Source organism: Petromyzon marinus, assembly GCF_048934315.1.
Source record: "Petromyzon marinus isolate PM22_M1 ecotype Great Lakes invasive population chromosome 78 unlocalized genomic scaffold, UKy_Petmar_22M1.pri1.0 chr78_unloc.1, whole genome shotgun sequence".
Classification (NCBI taxonomy): domain Eukaryota; kingdom Metazoa; phylum Chordata; class Hyperoartia; order Petromyzontiformes; family Petromyzontidae; genus Petromyzon; species Petromyzon marinus.
The window spans coordinates 3,568,659-3,592,302 of NW_027422625.1; the positions used below are offsets into that span (position 1 = coordinate 3,568,659).

The 23,644-nt window shown below is 44.6% G+C and overlaps 2 protein-coding genes across 2 annotated transcripts; both read left to right on the top strand.

Annotated features, from left to right (window-relative positions):
* The first annotated feature begins 2,375 nt into the window (after positions 1–2,375).
* Positions 2,376–9,992, top strand: LOC142908291 (uncharacterized). Its single transcript, XM_076058779.1, has 3 exons — positions 2,376–2,993; positions 5,307–5,378; positions 7,419–9,992. Exon 3 carries the CDS (start codon positions 7,429–7,431, stop codon positions 8,464–8,466), a length of 1,038 nt encoding a protein of 345 aa, XP_075914894.1. The 5' UTR covers positions 2,376–2,993; positions 5,307–5,378; positions 7,419–7,428; the 3' UTR covers positions 8,467–9,992.
* Positions 9,993–15,011: 5,019 nt separating this feature from the next.
* On the top strand, positions 15,012–23,404 carry LOC142908284 (uncharacterized). The gene is made up of 3 exons (XM_076058764.1): positions 15,012–15,112; positions 16,866–16,936; positions 19,538–23,404. The coding sequence occupies exons 1-3, from the start codon at positions 15,080–15,082 to the stop codon at positions 20,769–20,771; spliced, it is 1,338 nt and encodes a 445-aa protein (XP_075914879.1). The 5' UTR covers positions 15,012–15,079; the 3' UTR covers positions 20,772–23,404.
* The last annotated feature ends 240 nt before the right edge of the window (positions 23,405–23,644 follow it).

Below are 23,644 nucleotides of genomic sequence, written 5' to 3' on the forward strand. Positions count from 1 at the left end.
GAGCTCTCAATACTCGGATAGTGCGCTGTTTTTGAGTTATACGCCTTTTGGCGTCTTCTGGTCCAACACCAGTGGAGACTAGGCTCTAAGAAAAGCCGTCTCGGGTGTGGACCAATCAAATTTTAGGACAGTGCACGTCATTATCAAAGTTGTCTCTTTTTGTTTGCATTTTGACTGCTTGTGTTGTGGTTCTTGCAAACATGATCCCTTGTATAAAGGTGTTAGTTTTCGTGCCAGATAAAAGGGTAAAAATCTATTTCTAAAAGAGTATAGTCAGTGGGTTTTCAAAGTACCTTCGTCTTACAGAAATCAATTTCGCGTGAGCCCACCGCATTAAAACGATGCTCAACAGAGCGGGGCGAGTCACGGTGGGGGGGGAGGGGGGTCACCTTATCTTAGTCACGTGACGTAGCTCACGTGACTTCTGACGTGACAATGTCTGGATGTTTTCGCCTGAGCACGACCGCTCGTGTTTCGATCGAAACGTGATTTATTTTTTATTATTTTATTTTTTCTACCTACGTGACTTTACCGAAAGAACCAAAGAGTATGAAAGACGTCTTGTCTGCTGAGCTTGTTCATATCTGTGTACATCGATATCCCACATTGCTTACACGTACACACCACACACAATGAAATAAATAGAAACTGGAATGACTTCCGGGGATGGGGAAAGATTGAGGAAACTCTTTCAATGGAGCGAGTTAAGTTTGTTCGATTCAACATCTCTCTGTCCGTCTGTGCCTCTGTTCCCCTCTGTGTCTCTCTCTCGCTGAATGTGTCTCTGTCGTCTCTGTATCTTTCTTTCTGTGTTCCTCTTGTCTGTGTCTGTCCACCTCTCTCTTGTCAGTCTCTGTGTGTGTCTCTATCAGCGTCTTTCCAACCGTGTTCAACTACTGTCAGTAGCAACATGCGCCCGTTCAACTTTCACGGCCCACGACTGCACGCGACTCAAACTTGCTCCGAGTCTCTGTGTGTACGTTGAACTTATTTCGCACCGTACGTAGCCGAACCTGCACAGGAGGAGCGGCTGGTATCTGTGGAGCTGTGGGCTTGGTACATCTGTCAGCAGGAGCGAGAGACAATGAAGCTCCCAAGCATTCACTACGTTACCAACATCATATTTGCACTCATAAGTCGCTTGCCTAACTGCCTCGGCAACTCGGTGTTTCGTATCGAATCTCATCTCAAACAATCGAAGGACCCCCCCTAAGTGGCAGCTGCCCCTGTGTGGCACAAGGTGGCCCTGCACCGGCCTGCACGTGGACATGAGTCTGTCGGTAGGGGGCGATCATTGACGCGCCATCTCCCTTGTGTAGTTTCTGGATAATGTTTGGAATTGCCCCAGTTTTGACCGTGGCACCAACATGCAATGACCTGTGCGTTGTGAATGACACAGCGCTATGTTTTACAGCTGCCGTGAAGCAGACTGCGCATATCGTGGTGATTGTTACTGGGGTAGCTAGGTGTGCCTGTCGGATTTGAACCGTGAACCTCTACAGTAAATAGAGAATGTGCTACAATATTCTTGGTTCTTTCGGTAAAGTCACGTAAATAGAAAACACATTTTTTTATTTTTTATTTAAATTGTCATTTTGTTTTATTTAAGTGACTTTACCGAAAGAACCAAGAATATTAATTCCTGCAGTCACGAAAGTTTCAAGTCAAAATAGAATTCGCCTCCACTCGGCTCGCCTCAATCTGCGTGGAGGCGTTGGGGGGGTCAGCCTGAGAGAACTTCCTTCCAGACGGCTCCACGCAGCTTCGTGCGGAGCGACAGGCCAGGGAGCTCCCACACAGCGTGGCGCAGCTGATGAACATTTATATTGTTGGTTCTGTCGGTGAAGTCACGTAGGTAGAAAACAAAAAAAATTGAAAATAATAAATTGATGAAAAGATGCCATTGGTCGACTGACTGAGATGACTGTGCCCACCACAGTATACACACACACAGTGTACACACACAGTGTACACACACACAGTGTACACACACACAGTGTACACACACTGTGCACACACACACAGTGTACACACACAGTGTATACACACACAGTGTACACACACAGTGTACACACACAGTGTACACACACAGTGTACACACACACACACAGTGTACACACACTGTGCACACAGTGCACAGTGTACACACACAGTGTATACACACACAGTGTACACACACTGTGCACACACACAGTGTACACACACACAGTGTACACACACACACAGTGTACACACACACTGTACACACACAGTGTACACACACAGTGTACACACACACACTGTACACACATGCACTGTACACACACACAGTGTACACACACACACATTGTGTACACACACACATTGTGTACACACACACAGTGTACACACACACAAACAGTGTGTACACATTATTGTGTACACACACACAAACAGTGTGTACACTGTTTGTGTGTGTGTACACAATAATGTACACGTTGTTGCTGAGCTCACACACCCAAGGGGTCTCTGTTCAAGGGAGGGAGCAATGGAAAATGAATCTAAATCAACTTAAACTCCAACCACGTTCTGTGACGTCACCACTCAGCATTACCTCATCGGCGTGAAACGCCAGGGGGAGGTGTACCTCGCTATTGACGTAATGTCACCAAGGCGTTCACCCCACCCCATCCAACGTGCCCTTGAGCGTGACGTCACTCTTGCCTGGGTCACTTTCGTTATCTGTTTAAGTACAATCCTTATTTGGGCACAGCTACTCACGGTGACTGGCGGCTCATTAACATAATGTATTCGTGAAAGCCGTTGCGAGTTTATTGCGACGAGATCGGCACCCACGCCCAATCCCTCCACTTATGGGCCAGGCTCATTAACATAAATTATTTAAGTCCCAGAGCCGTTGATTGTGGGAGGGGCGTGTCTTGTTCCCCGCAAGTGACGTCATGTCACCGCCTCCTGCCGCGTGACGTCACGAGGTAACCGGAATCTGCCGCTCCGCGCGTAAACTGAAATCCGAGGTGAGAAATTCTCATCGCGGTTGTGGTGGTTGTTGTGTTTGTGGTGGTTGTTGTGGTGGTTGTTGTGTTTGTGGTGGTTGTTGTTGTTTACCGAGGTAGAGCCTCGCTCTCTCTCGTAGGGATGTCAATTGAGTAGCAGCGAGCTTGGAAGCGATGTCCAGGTTGGAACTTTACAGCGCTGGGCCTAAGCACGTGGCGTCTTGCCTCCTACTCTCGCCTGATCGCGTTTGCTTCAATTCTCTCGCTTAGTTGAGCAATCTTCGAAAGAAAGTAATCAACCAGGCTATGCGTTACTTGTGTGTTGACCGACTCTCTGTGTTGCATTGCATTAGATTTCGTAATTGTACTCAGTTTCGATTTAAAGCTTTCGTGACTGCAATGATTCATCATCTTTGGTTCTTTCAGTAAAGTCACGTAGAATGAGAATAAAATAATACATTGATAAAATAAAATAACACAATAATATTCTCACGACGTTTTGGCCACAACACAAGCGGCCTTCATCAGGTGAAGGGACGAGACTGTCTGGTAGGACAGCGCTGGAGTGAAAGAGCCACGTTCAGATCACGACCTTTAAGCTGTGTGAGAGGAAACAAAGCGCCTTGACAAAGGAATTAGCATAGAATTTAGCATTCAAATGGCTGAGTGATTAGCTTGTGACTGGTCACAGAAATAGCTATGTTAAAAGTTAAAGCATACACATCCGCAGTCACAAGCTAATCACTCAGCCATTTCAATGCTAAATTATATGCTAATTCCTTTGTCAAGGCGCTTTGTTTCCTCTCACACAGCTTAAAGGTCGTGATCTGAACGTGGCTCTTTCACTCCAGCGCTGTCCTACCAGACAGTCTCGTCCCTTCACCTGATGAAGGCCGCTTGTGTTGTGGCCGAAACGTCGTGAGAATATTATTGTGTTATTTTATTTTATCAATTTATTATTTTATTCTCATTCTACGTGACTTTACCGAAAGAACCAAAGAAGATGTACTCAGTTTGTTTGATTAAGTGTGCTTTCTCTCTCTCTGTGTGTGTGTCCTCGTGTTATTATTATTTACTGCAGTTACCAAAGCTCCAAATCTCTCATTGACACAAGGCCGTAATTATAATATATTATAATAATTATAATATATTATAATAATAATTATATATTGGGGGACACAACCCTCCCAATTATCAAATATGCTCAAAATGTCCTCCCCCCCCCAATATATTGCTATAGCAATATACAATATATAATATTGCTATAAAAATGTTTTCTAAATAATAATTGCTATGCTATGTTAATAAAAACAACAATTTGCTAAACCTTGGCCACAAAATCTGGACTTGTCTTCATATAACAATGCATAGATTTCTGTTTATATGATTGCGTTGTACTTTATGAATCCCTAATCTCTGCCATTACATACTATGAAAGAAGAAAAGTTAAAAAAGTAAAAACAGAGCAATGTAATTCAATATTAGACATGATTGTATCAAATAATACAAAATCCATCCCATGTGTTAGTGAAATTTGTTAATATTTTACGCAGGAAATGGCAGGAAATAAGTTTTCAAATTTACATTTTTTTCTGGGAGGGGGTTCCCAGACCCCCTGGAAGATTTGGTCCCCCCCAATGTTGACTCCATGGCTACGGCCTTGCATTGACTTGCTAACTTCTCTACCCTCCCTCTCTCTTTATTTAAGGCCTCGACACAGAGGCGTTGTTTCTCTGTGTGCCTATGTGTGTGTCTCTCTTTGTGTGTCTCTGTGTTATCTCTCTCTGTCTACGTGTCTCCGTGTCTGTGTTTTGCCTCTCTCTCAAATTGAGCAATCTCTAGAAGAACGTTATCAACCAGGTGGGGTGTTGACTGTTAGCCGACTCTCTGTGTTGTATTGCATTACGTTTCTAAGTTTACTAGGTTTTTTTCTCTATCACTTGTACCTGATGATGATTGCTTGTGTTGCAATCGAAACGTTGTATGCTATTTGCATACAGCGATGGTGTACGGTGCTTTTTGTGGAATATTTTGCTGTTTTCCCCTGGATTTTCTGTTTACAGAGTCACATTGTCACTTCAAGATGTTTTCTTGTTCATGTTTAAGTTTTTTGATTGTTGCAGTTGCACCCGATTCAAGAGCCGAATGGCTCACAGGGCTATACCAAATAAATGAAACTGAAACTATTATTTCACTTCTTTATTTTTTCTACGTGACTTTACCGAAAGAACCAAAGAGTATCTTGCTTAAGTTTAAATTTCTCTTCACCTGCCTCGCTACTCTGTAACTTTGTTTTGTTTTAAATATTCACAGTTTTTTTTATTTTTTTACCAGGCCACGCCCGCGTTGAGCTGGTGAAACCGGTCTTGTTTTCAGAAGCGACCTGCCCACAACAACAACAACAAGGTGGGACTTGTCAACAGCGTGGTGGTGTTCACTCTAGACGTGTGGCGGTGTTCACTCTAGACGTGTGGTGGTATTCACTCTAGATGCATGGTGGTGTTCACACTCTACATGTGGAGGGGAAACCCGGGTATTGGGAAGGAAATCCACACAACCACGGGGAGAGAGAGAAAGACACGCAGCTTCGACTGTGTTGATTGATCCTCAATGAATTACTTGGTGGGGTGAGGAACCATTAATACTGAGCAGGTGAAGGTGGCCAGGCATGGGTCTGGACACACCACCACCTGTGAACCATGCCAGTGTGTGACAGTGGTGGAGCCAGTGGGGGTGGGGTGGCACGTGCCCCCCCAACAATCCGATTGAAATCCCTAATTTTGATAGGATCATTGGGGTTTATTAGTAAATAGCTTCACTCCCGGCTTCGCCCAGGACTCGGATTCTTGTTTTGGATAAATTTCAAATTTCATATTCCCTTATCTTTCACTGAAAAACCCTGAAAAAATCGATGCTTGCAAGAAAGAAAAAAGCAGAAACAAATCAGGTTTCCTAAATCGGATGTTTTCACTCAAGGAAATTCAACCTTAACCCACTTCTACGTGAGGTCGATTTTGGCCACTCAGGAAGGGAATGACGTAGCGAGCTGAAAATAGTCGCGTTCACTTAGAAATTCCAAACAGCAGAAGCTGTGAAAATTTCATGACGCCAGAGCTCAGCGTTGGAGAGGTTTTGCTGCTTCACACAAACAAGCTGATGTAATTTCTGCCTTATATTTAAGATAGCTGTTGTACCTGTTCTTCGCACGGATTTGTATTGAGACTCCGAGAAGCCAATGGCTTCATCGGCCAGGAGCGAAGCGCCACCTAAAATCTCCCGACACGCTGTTAACAGCTCTAGAAGTACGGCCCGCGAAGAGGCATATGGAAGGGGTAAGCATTGCAGAGCGCTTAACTCAGGTGTGTTGCGGGTTGACGTCACACACTCCATGGTCATTTCCCCCACCCCTCCCCCAAAATGCCAAAGTTTATTTTTATACTTTTTACATTGTGTACAGTATGGAACCTCGCCACATGCCAAATTTCAAGTGTGTAGCCTCTTGGGAAGTTTGCTAAACATTTTGAACAGTCACACGTATCCACACATTTCCCTTTTATATATATAGATAAATCAGCATTTTGCGACCCCCACTGCCACCGTGTGACATGTTATTACGTGCCAGGGACTCCATAATTGGCAATAATTAACGGCAAAGCAGTTACAAACGACTCACAGAATTGTGCGCAGTTGCGTATACAGTACACGACTTCCCTGATGACAAACACCTTCAGCGAGCGCGATGCCGATCACCCGCGTTGAATCAAAAGCAAGGGACAAGTCCTTACTTACTAACAACTCCTTACTTACCAACAACTCCTTACTAACAACTCCTTACTTACTAACAACTCCCAAAAATTTTCATTGCTGAAGGGGTTGCCCCATCTACCTGAAAATCCTGGCTCCACCTCTGAGTGTGTGACAGGGTCAAGTTTGTATTTGCATTAAAGTCTTTGTAAGAATGGAGTCAGGAAGTTATCACAGCACACGTGCAGCTGAAGTCGGAACTGTTCATCCCAGCATTCAAGGACATCTGTGCCTGGCTTCACACCTCTAAGTTGTGATTGAACATTCATTTATGCATTTCTGCATAACACAAATAGTATTATTTTCAACACCCTTTGCTATGTCATGTGAATTTAGCTTTCATAAATATTCCTTTTCAAGCAAAACAACTGAAAATGTGTGCTCGGAATTTTGGGTTAACATTCATTTTGAAGATACGAGGGCTTCCAGGCACGTTTATGACCATTAGCCCTCTCATTGTGTGCCATAACAGCCCGTGTGATGAATTTGGGACACTTTTTCACTATATCATGAATATATAGACGTGTAAGTCATGTGTTACTGTGTGTATGCATTCCTCTGTGCATCGATACTGATGTGTAGATTGTGTGGATATTTTTTTTCTGTCTGCAGCTGACGCTTCCTCTGTTGCTTCCTCTGCAGAATTTGTCTGATGGAGCAAAGGCACTCGGCGCAGCTCGGTGCAAAAAGGCATCAATGCGACCGTTGTGCATACAGCACGGATCGTACTGAACATTTGACACAGCACCAGAGAACTCACACGGGAGAGAAACCCTTCAAGTGCAGTGTGTGTGGGAAGGCGTTTGCCCAATCATCTACTCTTAAAAAACACCAGAGAACTCACACGGGAGATAAACCCTTCAAGTGCAGTGTGTGTGGGCTGGCGTTTACACAGTCATCTAATCTTGTAGCACACCGGAGAACACACACGGGAGAGAAACCCTTCAATTGCAGTGTGTGTGGGAAGGCGTTTACACAGTCATCTGCTCTTCTAGAACACCAGAGAACACACACGGGAGAGAAACCCTTCTTGTGCAGTGTGTGTGGGAAGGCGTTTTCACGTTCATTTACTCTTGTAACACACCAGAGAATACACACGGGAGAGAAACCCTTCAAGTGCAGTATGTGTGGAAAGGCGTTTGCACATTCATCTGCTCTTGTAAGACACCAGAGAACACACACGGGAGAGAAACCCTTCAAGTGCAGTGTGTGTGGGAAGGCGTTTGCACAGTCACCAAATCTTCATGTACACCAGAGAGCTCACAAGCATCGGAAGATCCACAAGGAGTGGAGTCTGAAATCATCTTGTGAAAGTCAAAGTGCCGCAATGAGCCCATCCCTCATGAAACAAGAACCGGAAGAAAATCCCAGCCTGGACACTTTTAAAGGGATCGAGGTGAAACATGAAGAGGTGAAGGTGAAATGTGAAAAAGTAACGATGAAGAGCGAATTAGTGAAGGTGAAATGTGAAGAAGTGATGGTGAAGAGCGAAGAAGTGAAGGTAAAATATGAAGATGAAAATTCTACTCCAAAATCGGACCTTCACATCGATGGAGGCAACGTGAAGCAGGAGGAGAATTCTGACTGTGAGGCAGAGCGAGGCAACTCCCAGCAGTTTGTGGAAGTGGAGGTGTGGGTGGACTTCCTCCGAGACAATACAAAGTCAAATGGAGACCCGGTAGATGTGTAAGCCGGAGACGATGTCGCTCCAATAGATGCACCTTTGTCACAGGCCTTTAATGACAAGAATGTGAAGTTGAACACTCAATTCCTAGGTGCAACCTGCAGCGTAACAGTGGCCAGTCTTTGTGGACCTGTGGGTTGGGTAGATCTCTAACCAGGAGCGATAGCCAATAAGCTCCCAAGCATTCACTAGAGTCTATTAATTCCATTTATATGGTGCTTGCTTAATCGCCTCTGGCAATTCGGAGTTTTGTGTCGTATCTCGTCTCAAACACTCGAAGAGCATCCCCAAGTAGTAGCTGCCCCTGTGTGGCACAAGGTGGTGGCCCTGCACCGGCCTGCATGTGGACAAGAGCCTGTCAGTAGGGGGCGATGTTTGATGTGGCATCTCAGTTGTGGAGTTTGTAGGTAATGTTTAGAATTTGATACATTTTAACCCAAACGCCAGCATCCAATGGCCTACTCGTTTTGAATGGCGCAATAGTATGTTGTACATTAATTGTAAAGCAGACGGTACGTATTTTTTTAAATAGCTTATTGTTAATGCGATGTAACCTTATGCAGTATATTTCACTGCAGTAATTCATTTTTGTTCATATGCCTGTCAATAATTTATAATGAATACTTGTCTGATTGTGTGCGTACATAAAACATTTTGTCTATAAGGGTCAAACATTGATTAAGTGATGTTAGGACAAAGTGTGTCTTTTGGAAGTAACCTGTACAGATAACTCGGGTGAGACTCATTGTTCTTGTGATACAGGTCAAAGGGTGTTTTTGTGTTTTCAGGAAGCATCTCCCTCTGGAGCAACTCATTGCCTTTGAAATAGGGAGCACACACGGATCATTAATCAGTTACACGTAGAGGAGATACATTCTCTACAACACGAATTATAGTTTTGTATTACGTGTTGACGTAGATTTTGTCTAACTAGGTCTAGAAATGCTCTTTGCTGATTAACGTCTGGATGTCCGAAACTATCGGTTGAAGCAGCCCGGCTGCTTTTGAGATGCTGTGCACCAATAAGGGTCCACAGGTGGCTTGCACTGAATCAATAATGCACTCTCAGAAGGCTGTGCTAGTCATAGTTTGTGTAAAACATTCCTTTGTTTCGTGGAGAGATCGATAAATGAAAGATGTCGTGTCTGCTGATCTGCTTCATAGCAAGGAAGTAATTTAAGAGACTACATTTGAAATTCATTTTTGGTACAGATTTGTATTCGGTTACAAGGCAGAGCACATCTAGTAGATACATTCTGCACAACAACACTCATTAGAATTTTGCATGACGTCTTATATGTTGGTGAATTAGCACAAGAAATGGTCCATGCTGATTAACGTCTGGAAGTTCACAACCAAAGGTTGAAGCCTGACCGCCTGCGTCGCCTCTCAACTATTGACGGCCTTGGGCCAGGAAAGTCACGAAAAAAATTTCACACGAACGACGCCTCCACGCAGGCTCCCGATGCTCCGTTTTGAAGTTTGAAAATGAAAAAACTTTGAATTGTATTATGTTTTGAGTTACATAATTTTATTTCGTCATTAAAAGCTTATTCATTGAAAACGATTTTTCGTGTGAATTTTCTCTCGTCATTAAGTAGATGGCCTTGCCGGGGGTTCGGTTCGATGCGGACTTTCACCTGGTTGGGATCGCGGGATCGAGATGAGGCGACACAGAGCTGGCCGTGCGAGAAGATTCCAACGCGATTGAACGTCTGTCCCTGCGCCTCCGTCGTTCATGCAGGGGGTCCGTATGTTTGCAGCGTCCCCTGCAGGAACACTATGGAAGGTGCAGCGTTAGTCACGAAGTTGTGTGTAAGCGCCATAACAAGGTGCTGTAAGCTGACCTGCCACTACGTTTACGGGTCAACAGGGGGCAGCCGAGAGATAGCGAGGTGCGTAGGGGTCGACCAAAGGTTAAACCCCCGGCCCCCCCGTGACCGGAGACTTACACCCCTGACCCCCCCCACCCGTCCCTAAGGCCCCTTAAGATAAGACCTTCCAGAAGGTTCTGGGAGGGGGGTGTGGGTCAGGAGGGGAGGGGTGACCCCGACCTGGGGATAAAAGGCCGGCCCTCTGGATGGGCCGGGCAGTGTTCACCAACTCAATCCTGAAGACATCCGAAGACCTGAAGACTGGACCAGCACCCGGGGACCCTCAACCGAGGCTCTAGCCAGAGCCGGGTTGTAGCGGACCAGAGGTGAGCTCCCGTACCCTGGCTGGGACGGGTCGTCCAGTCTTCCCTTAACGCCGGGCTAAGGGACCCGTGGGTAGCAGAGCCCGGAGTGTGCAGGCTGCGATAGAAGGGAGGCTGTCACTCCCGGAGGCTATCGTTGTGGAAGGGGCCGTACCCCTTTGTGTTACAGTAGTGTGTAGAGCCGAGTTCGAAAGAGTTGTTATAATAAACACGTTGCCTCAACCAGACGTCTCCGTGTGATTAGTTACGGACACAACACTTATATTAAAGAGTATACTATGAGACCTTTGCCAGTAGCAAGATATAGTAATAGGTTTTTACCCTTTAATCTGGGACAAAAACTGACACCTATATACAAGGGATCATGTGTGACATAACCACAACACAAGCAGTCTGCTTGTGTTGTGGTTATATCTTGCTACTGGCAAAGGAGGTCTCAGTCTAAATGCTTACCCCGAGCTCTCAATACTCGGATAGTGCGCTGTTTTTGAGTTATACGCCTTTTGGCGTCTTCTGGTCCAACACCAGTGGAGACTAGGCTCTAAGAAAAGCCGTCTCGGGTGTGGACCAATCAAATTTTAGGACAGTGCATGTCATTATCAAAGTTGTCTCTTTTTGTTTGCATTTTGACTGCTTGTGTTGTGGTTCTTGCAAACATGATCCCTTGTATAAAGGTGTTAGTTTTCGTGCCAGATAAAAGGGTAAAAATCTATTTCTAAAAGAGTATAGTCAGTGGGTTTTCAAAGTACCTTCGTCTTACAGAAATCAATTTCGCGTGAGCCCACCGCATTAAAACGATGCTCCGCTGAGCAGGGCGAGCCACGGGGGCGGGGGGGGATGTCACCTTATCTTGGTCACGTGCCGTAGCTCACGTGACTTCTGACGTGACAATGTCTGGATGTTTTCGCCTGAGCACGACCGCTCGTGTTTCGATCGAAACGTGATTTATTTTTTATTATTTTATTTTTTCTACCTACGTGACTTTACCGAAAGAACCAAAGAGTATGAAAGACGTCTTGTCTGCTGAGCTTGTTCATATCTGTGTACATCGATATCCCACATTGCTTACACGTACACACCACACACAATGAAATAAATAGAAACTGGAATGACTTCCGGGGATGGGGAAAGATTGAGGAAACTCTTTCAATGGAGCGAGTTAAGTTTGTTCGATTCAACATCTCTCTGTCCGTCTGTGCCTCTGTTCCCCTCTGTGTCTCTCTCTCGCTGAATGTGTCTCTGTCATCTCTGTATCTTTCTTTCTGTGTTCCTCTTGTCTGTGTCTGTCCACCTCTCTCTTGTCAGTCTCTGTGTGTGTCTCTATCAGCGTCTTTCCAACCGTGTTCAACTACTGTCAGTAGCAACATGCGCCCGTTCAACTTTCACGGCCCACGACTACACGCGACTCAAACTTGCTCCGAGTCTCTGTGTGTACGTTGAACTTATTTCGCACCGTACGTAGCCAACCATGCTAAATCTGTGGGTCTCTGTGTGAGTCTCTGTGTGTATCTGGAACTTCTTTCGCACCGTACGTAGCCGAACCTGCACAGGAGGAGCGGCTGGTAGCTGTGGAGCTATGGGCTGGGTACATCTGTCAGCAGGAGCGAGAGACAATGAAGCTCCCAAGCGTTCACTACGTTACCAACATCATATTTGCACTCATAAGTCGCTTGCCTAACTGCCTCGGCAACTCGGTGTTTCGTATCGAATCTCATCTCAAACAATCGAAGGACGCCCCCCTAAGTGGCAGCTGCCCCTGTGTGGCACAAGGTGGCCCTGCACCGGCCTGCACGTGGACATGAGTCTGTCGGTATGGTGCGATCATTGACGCGCCATCTCCCTTGTGTAGTTTCTGGATAATGTTTGGAATTGCCACAGTTTTGACCGTGGCACCAACATGCAATGACCTGTGCGTTGTGAATGACACAGCGCTATGTTTTACAGCTGCCGTGAAGCAGACTGCGCATATCGTGGTGATTGTTACTGGGGTAGCCAGGTGTGCCTGTCGGATTTGAACCGTGAACCTCTGCAGTAAATAGCGAATGTGCTACAATATTCTTGGTTCTTTCGGTAAAGTCACGTGAATAGAAAACACAATTTTTTTTAATTTTTTTTATTTAAATTGTCATTTTGTTTTATTTAAGTGACTTTACCGAAAGAACCAAGAATATTAATTCCTGCAGTCACGAAAGTTTCAAGTCAAAATAGAATTCGCCTCCACTCGGCTCGCCTCAATCTGCGTGGAGGCGTTGGGGGGGTCAGCCTGAGAGAACTTCCTTCCAGACGGCTCCACGCAGCTTCGTGCGGAGCGACAGGCCAGGGAGCTCCCACACAGCGTGGCGCAGCTGATGAACATTTATATTCTTGGTTCTGTCGGTGAAGTCACGTAGGTAGAAAACAAAAAAAATTGGAAAATAATAAATTGATTAAAAGATGCCATTGGTCGACTGAGATGACTGTGCCCACCACAGTATACACACACACAGTGTACACACACACACAGTGTACACACACAGTGTACACACACAGTGTGTACACACAGTGTACACACACAGTGTACACACACAGTGTACACACACAGTGTACACACACTGTGTACACACACAGTGCACACACACACACACAGTGTACACACACAGTGTACACACACAGTGTACACACACAGTGCACACACACAGTGTACACACACAGTGTACACACACAGTGCACACACACACACACAGTGTACACACACAGTGTACACACACAGTGTATACACACAGTATACACACACACAGTGTACACACACACAGTGTACACACACAGTGTACACACACTGTGTACACACACACACACAGTGTACACACACAGTGTACACACACACAGTGTACACACACAGTGCACACACACAGTGTACACACACAGTGTACACACACAGTGCACACACACACACAGTATACACACACACAGTGTACACACACACAGTGTACACACACAGTGTACACACACAGTGTACACACACACAGTGTACACACACAGTGTACACACACAGTGTATACACACACACAGTGCACACACACAGTGTACACACACAGTGCACACACACACACACAGTGTACACACACAGTGTACACACACAGTGTATACACACAGTATACACACACACAGTGTACACACACACAGTGTACACACACAGTGTACACACACTGTGTACACACACACACACAGTGTACACACACAGTGTACACACACACAGTGTACACACACAGTGCACACACACAGTGTACACACACAGTGTACACACACAGTGCACACACACACACACAGTGTACACACACAGTGTACACACACAGTGTATACACACAGTATACACACACACAGTGTACACACACACAGTGTACACACACAGTGTACACACACACAGTGTACACACACAGTATACACACACACACAGTGTACACACACAGTGTACACACACTGTGCACACACACACAGTGCACACACACACAGTGTACACACACAGTGCACACACACAGTGTATACACACACAGTGTACACACACACACAGTGTACACACAGTGTACACACACACAGTGTGTGTACAGTGTACACAGTGTACACACAGTGTACACACACAGTGTACACACACACACAGTGTACACACACAGTGTACACGCACACAGTGTACACACACACACAGTGTACACAGTGTACACACACACACTGTACACACAGTGTACACACACACAGTGTACACACACACTGTGCACACACACAGTGTACACGCACTGTACACACACTCACTGTACACACACAGTGTACACACACACAGTGTACACACACACATTGTGTACACACACACATTGTATACACACACACAGTACACACACACACACAGTGTACACACTGTTTGTGTGTGTGTACACAATAATGTCCACGTTGTTGCTGAGCTCACACACCCAAGGGGTCTCTGTTCAAGGGAGGGAGCAATGGAAAATGAATCTAAATCAACTTAAACTCAAACCACGCTCTGTGACGTCACCACTCAGCATTACCTCATCGGCGTGAAACGCCAGGGGGAGGTGTACCTCGCTAGTGACCTAATGTCACCAAGGTGTTCACCCCACCCCGTCCACCGCGCCCTTGTGCGTGACGTCACTCATGCCTGGGTCGCTTTCGTTATCTGTTCAAGTACAATCCTTATTTGGGCAAAGCTACTCACGGTGATGGGCGGCTCATTAACATAATGTATTCGTGAAAGCCGTCGCGAGTTTATTGCGACGAGATCGGCACCCACGCCTCATCCCTCCACTTATGGGCCAGGCTCATTAACATAAATTATTTAAGTTACAGAACCGCTCATTGTGGGAGGGGGGTGTCTTGTTCCCCGCAAGTGACGTCATGTCACCGCCTCCTGCCGCGTGACGTCACGAGATAACAGCAATGTGCCGCTCCGCGCGTAAACTGAAATCCGAGGTGAGAAATTCTCATCGCGGTTGTGGTGGTTGTGGTTGTTGTGGTGGTTGTTGTGGTGGTTGTGGTGGTTGTGGTTGTTGTGGTGGTTGTTGTTGTGGTGGTGGTTGTGGTGGTTGTTGTTGTGGTGGTGGTTGTGGTGGTTGTTGTGGTGGTGGTTGTGGTGGTGGTGGTTGTGGTGGTGGTGGTTGTGGTGGTGGTTGTTTGAGTAGCAGCCAGCATGGAAGCGATGTCCAGGTTGGAACTTTACAGCGCGGGGCCTAGCCACGTGGGGTCTTGCCTCCTGCCCTCGCCTGATCGCGTTTGCTTCAATTCTCTTGCTTAGTTGAGCAATCTTCGTAAGAAAGTAATCAACCAGGCTATGCGTTACTTGTGTGTTGACCGACTCTCTGTGTTGCATTACATTTCCTAATTGTACTCAGTTTTATTAAGTGTGCTTTCTCTCTCTCTGTGTGTGTGATCGTTTTATTATTATTTACTGCAGTCACCAAAGCTCCAATCTCTCATTGACACAAGGCCGTAATTATAATATATTATAATTATAATTAATTATAATTATAATATATTATAATAATTATAATATATATTGGAGGGGACATCCCCCCCAATAATCATATATGCTCAAAATGCCCCCCCCCCTCCCCAATATATTGCTATAGCAATATACAATATATAATATTGCTATAAAAATGTTTTCTAAATATTAATTGCGATGCTTTGTTAATAAATACAACGATTTGCTAAACCTTGGCAACAAAATCTGGACTTGTCTTCATATAACAATGCATAGATTTCTGTTTATATGATTGCGTTGTACTTTATGAATCCCTAATCTCTGCCATTACATACTATGAAACAAGAAAAGTTAAAAAAGTTAAAACAGAGCAATGTAATACAATACAATATTAGACATGATTGTATCAAATAATACAAAATCCATCCCATGTGTTAGTGAAATTTGTTAATATTTTACGCAGGAAATGGCGGGAAATAAGTTTTCAAATTTACATTTTTTTTCTGGGGGGGTTCCCAGACCCCCTGGAAGATTTGGTCCCCCCCAATGTTGACTCCATGGCTACGGCCTTGCATTGACTTGCTAATTTCTCTACCCCCGCTCTCTATTTAAGGCCTCATCACAGAGGCGTTGTATCTCTGTGTGCCTATGTGTGTGTCTCTCTCTGTGTGTCTCTGTGTTATCTCCCTCTGTCTATGTGTCTCCGTGTCTGTGTTTTGTCTCTCTCTCAAATTGAGCAATCTTTGGAAGAACGTTATCAACCAGCTGGGGTGTTGTTGACTGTTACGTTAGAAACGTAATGCAATACAACACAGAGAGTCGGCTAAGTTTTACTAGGTTCTCTCTTTTTCACTTGTACCTGATGATGATTGCTTGTGTTGCAATCAAAACGTCGCATGCTATTTGCACACAGCGATGGTGTACGGTGCTTATTGTGGAATATTTTGCTGTTTTCCCCTGGATTTTCTGTTTGCACAGTCACAGTCACTTTAAGATGTTTTTCTTGTTCATGTTTTTGTTTGTTGCGGTTGCACCCGATTCAAGAGCCGAATGGCTCACAGGGCTATACCAAATAAATGAAACTGAAATTATTATTTCACTTCTTTATTTTTTCTACGTGACTTTACCGAAAGAACCAAAGAGTATCTTGCTTAAGTTTTAATTTCTCTTCACCTGCCTCGCTACTCTGTAACTTTGTTTTGTTTTAAATATTCACAGTCTTATTTTTATTTTTTTTACCAGGCCACGCCCACGTTGAGCTGCTGTACCGCTCTTGTTTTCAGAAGCGACCTGCCCACAACAACAACAACAAGGTGGGACTTGTCAACAGCGTGGTGGTGTTCACTCTAGATGCGTGGCGGTGTTCACTCTAGACGCGTGGTGGTGTTCACTCTAGACGCGTGGCGGTGTTCAATCTAGACGCGTGGCGGTGTTCACTCTAGACGCGTGGCGGTGTTCACTCTAGATGTGTGGCGGTGTTCACTCTGGATGCATGGCGGTGTTCACTTTGGGCGCGTGGCCGTGTTCACTCTCTACATGTGGAGAGGAAACCCGGGGATCGGGAAGGAAATCCATGCGACCACGGGGAGAGTGAGAGAGACAGGCAGCCTCGGCTGTGTTGATTGATCCTCAATGAATTACTTGGTGGAGTGAGGAAGCATTAATACTGAGCAGGTGAAGGTGGCCAGGCATGGGTCTGGACACACCACCACCTGTGAACCATGCCAGTGTGTGACAGTGGTGGAGCCAGTGGGGGTGGGGTGGCACGTTCCTCCCCAACGATCCGATCGAAATCCCTAATTTCGATCGGATCCTTGGGGTTTATTAGTAACTAGCTTCACTACCCGGCTTCGCCCGGGACTTGGATTCTTGTCTTGGATACATTTCATATTCCCTTATATTTCAACTGAAAAACCCGGAAATGTTGATGCTCGCACGAAGGAAAAAAGCCGAAACAAATCAAGTAACCCTAATCGGATGTTTTCACTAATGGAAATTTAACCTTAATCCACTTCTACGCAAGGTCGATTTTGGCCACTCGGGAAGGGAATGACGTGGCGAGCTGAAAATAGTCGCGTTCACTTAGAAATTCCAGACAGCATGAGCTGTGAAAATTTCATGACGCCAGAGCACAGCGTTGGAGAGGTTTTGCTGCGTCACACAAACAGGTGTAATGTTCTGCTTTATATTTAAGATAGCCGTTGTACCCGTTCTTCGCACGGATATGTATTGAAACTCCGAGAAGCCAATGGCTTCATCAGCCAGGAGCGAAGCGCCACCTAGAATCTCCCGGCACGCTGTTAACACCTCCTAGAAGTACAGCGCACGAAGAGCCATATGGTAGGGGTAAACATTACAGAGCGCTTAACTCAGGTGTGTTGCGGGTTGACTCCACAAACGTCATGGTCATTCCCCCACCCTCCTCCCCCTCCCCCCCCCCAGAATTTAAAAGTCTATTTTTATTCTTTTTACGTTGTGTACAATATGGAACCTACCGACATGCCAAGTGTCAAGTGTGTAGCATGTTGGGAAGTATGCTAAACATTTCGAACAGACACACATATCCACACATTTCCCTTTCATATATATATAGATAAATCAGCATTTTGCGACCCCCACTGCCACCGTGTGGCATATTATTACGTGCCAGGGACTCTATGAGAGGACAACAGTCCGAGTCCATAATTGGCAATAATTAACGGCAAAGCAGTTACAAGCGACTCACAGAATTGTGCGCAGTTGCGTATACAGTACACGACTTCCCTGATGGCAAACACCTTCAGCGAGCGTGATACCTTTCACACGCATTGATTAAAAAGCAAGGGACAAGTCAAATTTTGATTTAAAGCTTTCGTGACTGCAGTAATTCATATTCTTAGTGCTTTCGGTAAAGTCACGTTGAAGGGAAACAATAAAATACTAATATATATAAAACAATAAAAATTCTCACGACGTTTCGACCATAACACAACCGTTTGTGTTATGGTCGAAACGTCGTGAGAATTTTTATTGTTTTGTATATATTTTATTATTTTATTGTTTCCCTTCAACGTGACTTTACCGAAAGAGCTAAGAATATAAGGGACAAGTCCTTAGTAACAACTCCTTACGAACAACTCCCTACTTACTAACAACTCCCTACTAACAACTCTTTACGTACTAACAACTCCCTACTTACTAACAACTCCTTACTTACTAACAACTCCTTACTTACTAACAACTCTTTACTTACTAACAACTCCTTACTAACAACTCTCTACTTACTAACAACTCCTCTCATTTTTCATTGCTGGAGGGGTTGCCCCCCCTACCTGAAAATCCTGGCTCCACCTCTGAGTGTGTGACAGTGTCAAGTTTGTATTTGCAGTAAAGTCTATTAACTCTATTAGAGTATGGCGGTTATCGCAAAACAGTAGTTTAGTTTTTCTCCGGAACTCTTTGTAAGAATGGAGTCAGGAAGTTATCACAGCAAACGTGCAGCTGAAGTCGGAACTGTTCATCCCAGCATTCAAGGACATCTGTGCCTGGCTTCACACCTCTAAGTTGCGATTGAACATTAATTTATGCATTTCTGCATAACACAAATAGTATTATTTTCAACACCCTTTGCTATGTCAGCTGAATTTAGCTTTCATAAATGTTCCTTTTGAAGCCAGAAAGCCGAAATTGTGTGCTCGGAGTTTTGGGTTAACATTCATTTTGAAGATACGAGGGCTTCCAGGCACGATTGTGACATTTGCCCACTCATTGTGTGCCATAACAGCCCGTGTGATGAATTTGGGACGCTTTTTCACTACAACATGAATATATGAATAAGTATAGACATGTAAGTCACGTGTGACTGTGTGTATGCATTCCTCTGTGCATCGATACTGACGTGTAGATGGTGTGGATATTTTTTTTTCTCTCTGCAGCTGTCGCTTCCTCTGCAGAATTTGTCTCATGGAGCAAAGGCACTCGGCGCGGCTCGGTGCAAAAAGGCAGAAATGCGTCCGGCGTGAAAACAACCCGGATCGTACTGGAGATTTGACACGGCACCAGATAACTCGCACAGGAGATGAACCCTTCAAGTGCAGTGTGTGTGGGAAGGCGTTTATACAGTCATCAAGTCTTGTAGCACACCAGAGAACACACACGGGAGAGAAACCCTTCAAGTGTAGTGTGTGTGGGAAGGCGTTTGCACAGTCATGTACTCTTAAAAAACACCAGAGAACACACACGGGAGAGAAACCCTTCAAGTGTAGTGTGTGTGGGAAGGCGTTTGCACATTCATCTACTCTTAAAAGACACCAGAGAACACACACGGGAGAAAAACCCTTCAAGTGCAGTGTTTGTGGGAAGGGGTTTGCGCAGTCATCTGCTCTTGTAACACACCAGAGAACACACACGGGAGAGAAACCCTTCAAGTGCAGTGTGTGTGGGAAGGCGTTTACAGATTCATCTGCTCTTGTAGCACACAAGAGAACACACACGGGAGAGAAACCCTTCAAGTGCAGTGTGTGTGGGAAGGCGTTTGCACAGGCATGTACTCTTGTAGAACAACAGAGAACACACACGGGAGAAAAACCCTTCAAGTGCAGTGTGTGTGGGAAGGCATTTGCACATTCATCAAATCTTCATGTACACCAGAGATCTCAAAAGCATCAGAAGATCCACAAGGAGTGGAGTCTGAAATCAGCTTGTGAAAGTCAAAGTGCCACAATGAGCCCATCCCTCATGAAACAAGAACTGGAAGAAAATCCCAGCTTGGACACTTTTAAAGGTATCGAGGTGAAACATGAAGAGGTGAAGGTGAAATATGAAGAAGTGTTGGTGAAGAGCGAAGAAGTGAAGGTGAAATGTGAAGAAGTGATGGTGAAGAGCGAAGAAGTGAAGGTGAAATGTGAAGAAGTGATGGTGAAGAGCGAAGAAGTGAAGGTGAAATGTGAAGAAGTGATGGTGAAGAGCGAAGAAGTGAAGGTCAAATGTGAAGATGAAGATTCAACTCCAAAGTCGGACCTTCACATCGATGGAGGCAACGTGAAGCAGGAGGAGAATTCTGACTGTGAGGCAGAGCGAGGCAACTCCCAGCAGTTTGTGGAAGTGGAGGTGTGGGTGGACTTCCTCCGAGACAATACAAAATCAAATGGAGACCCGGTAGATGTGTAAGCCGGAGACGATGTCGCTCCAATAGATGCACCTTTGTCACAGGCCTTTAATGACAAGAATGTGAAGTTGAACACTCAATTCCTAGGTGCAACCTGCAGCGTAACAGTGGCCAGTCTTTGTGGACCTGTGGGTTGGGTAGATCTCTAACCAGGAGCGAAGGCCAATAAGCTCCCAAGCATTCACTAGAGTCTATTAATTCCATTTATATGGTGCTTGCTTAATCGCCTCTGGCAATTCGGAGTTTTGTATCATATCTCGTCTCAAACACTCGAAGAGCATCCCCAAGTAGCAGCTGCCCCTGTGTGGCACAAGGTGGTGGCCCTGCACCGGCCTGCATGTGGACAAGAGCCTGTCAGTAGGGGGCGATGTTTGATGTGGCATCTCAGTTGTGGAGTTTGTAGGTAATGTTTAGAATTTGATACATTTTGACCCAAACGCGTGCATACAATGGCCTAATCGTTTTGATTGACACAATAGTATCTTGTACATACACTGTTAAGCAGACGGTGTGTATTTTTTTTAAATATCGTAATGTTAATACGATGTAACCTGATACAGTATATTTCAGTGCAGTTATAAAATTTAGTTAAAATGACTCAATAATTTAGAATGAATACTTGTCCGATTGTGTGCGTACATGTAACATTTTGTCTATAAGGGACAAACATTGAATAAGTGATGTTAGGACAAAGTGTATGTTTTGGAAGTAACCTGTACAGATAACACAGGTGAGACTCATTGTTCTTGTGATACAGGTCAAAGGGTATTTTTGTGTTTTCAGGAAGCATCTCTCTCCGGATCAACTCATTGTCTTTGAAATAGGCAGCACACTCGGATCATTCATCAGTTACAAGGCATACCACTCAAAAGTTACACGTAGAGGAGATACATTCTCGACAACACGAATTATAATTTTGTATTACGTGTTGACGTAGATTTTTTTCTAACTAGGACAAGAAATGGTCCTTGCTGATTAACGTCTGGATGTCCGTAACGGTTGAAGCAAGCCCGGCTGCTGTTGAGATGCTGTGCACCAATAAGGGTCCACATTGGCTTGCACTGAATCAATGATGCACTCCCAGAAGGCTGTGCTAGTTATAGTTTGTGTAAAACATTCCTTTGTTTCGTGGAGAGATCGATAAATGAAAGATGTTGTGTCTGCTGATCTGCTTCATAGCAAGGAGGTAATTTTAAGAGACTACATTTGAAATTCATTTTTAGTACAGATTTGTAATCGGTTACAAGGCAGAGCACATCTAGTAGATACATTCTCCACAACAACACTCTAACCCCTAACCCTTAACCCATAACCCCTAACCATAACCCCTAACACTAACCCTAACATTGACCCTAATCCTCCCCTAATCCTACCCTAACTCCTAACCATAATCCCTAACACTAACCCCTAACATTAACCCAAACCCTAACACAATTTTGTCCAAAAACGGCATAGGCTAGTATACCAATTTGCTTTTTGGCCAAAAAAGGTGTGCCGATTTTTTTTCTCTGGGTTGAAAATTTTATTGTGAAATTGTAAATGTGTGTAATATGTAGCCTACTACAGCAAACACAATGTATGAATGCACTTTTTATTGAAAAATAAAGCTATGGAAACTTGGCTCATTTTGGCCATGAACTGCAGAGGTTTTATTTTTTTTACTTTAAAATTTCATGGTAAAATTTCCAACTTTTTAACGAAATAAATACTCAGGCGGAACACACCAGAGGATTGCACTTTTGTTGAAAAATAAAGCTGTAGAAATTTGCCCAATATTGACCAAAAACGGCATAAGTTAGTAATCCGATTTGCTTTTTTTTTACATGAAATGTTCATGGTGAGATGTCACACTTTTAATGTAATATAGAGCATAGTAATGCTAAACAAATGGGAGGAATTCACTTTTTATTGGTAAATGTAGCTATGAAAATTTGGATAATTTTGGCTAAAAACTGCATAGGTGCCTTAACCCTAACTACCCCAACCCTCAGCCCTAAACCTAAACCCTAACCCCTAAACCTTAACCTTAACCCCTAAACCTAAACCCTAACCCCTAAACCTAAACTCTAACCCCTAAACCTAAACTCTAACCCCTAAACCGAAACCCTAACCCCTAACCTTAACCCTTAACCTAAACCCCTAACCATAAAGCCTAACCCGCACCCTAACCATAACGCTAACACATAACCCAAACCCGTAACCCTAACCCTAACCCATATGCCTTTAAACGTGTCTCTGCGAGGTGAGTTGAATTGTTTATGGCGCTAATTGTCGAGTAGAGTCGAAAGGCAAACGCCACTTGCTTGTGTGACTTGGGCAACCGGGGCGGCATTTTGCATTGAAGTCGATGAAGGATTTGATTGTTGCCGATATGAAGGGCGCAGTCAAACGCACTGCATTCCCAAGCAATTTCAGCAGCGATATTCACCAAATATTCAACGGGGTAAACGTATGGGACATGCTTGGCATGTCAACGCAGTAGTTTGTTACGTGAAAATCCTTTAAGAAATAAAGAATTGCAGAGCAAATCGGCCGCAGAGTTTCCTTTTTATTACCGGCGCTTGACGTGTAACGTGTGCCCTCTGGTGGACAGGTGCAGTACCACAGGTCAAGATTTAGTACCACGAGCATTCAATTTGTGGTTACGTCTGCCCTCTGGTGGACAAGTGCTAAATTCTCCTGTTTGATTGGTACTAGGTGCCTCTGTGAATGTGTATGCTCTAACTTTAACATAGCCATTTCTATGACCAGTCACAAGCTAATCACTCAGCCGTTTCAATGCTAAATTATATGCTAATTCCTTTGTCAAGGCACTCTGTTTCTTCTCACACAGCTTAAAGGTCGCGATCTGAGCGTGGCTTTTTCTGCTCCAGCG

What these genes read in the sequence shown, in the direction of transcription:
- LOC142908291 (XM_076058779.1), top strand. Translation starts at nt 7,429, where the DNA reads ATGGAGCAAAGGCACTCGGCGCAGCTCGGTGCAAAAAGGCATCAATGC.
- LOC142908284 (XM_076058764.1), top strand. Translation starts at nt 15,080, where the DNA reads ATGTGCCGCTCCGCGCGTAAACTGAAATCCGAG. An exon ending in CGCGTAAACTGAAATCCGAG is followed by an intron (nt 15,113 to 16,865) that starts GTGAGAAATTCT and finishes TTTTTTTACCAG; the next exon opens with GCCACGCCCACGTTGAGCTG. An exon ending in CCCACAACAACAACAACAAG is followed by an intron (nt 16,937 to 19,537) that starts GTGGGACTTGTC and finishes TTCTCTCTGCAG; the next exon opens with CTGTCGCTTCCTCTGCAGAA.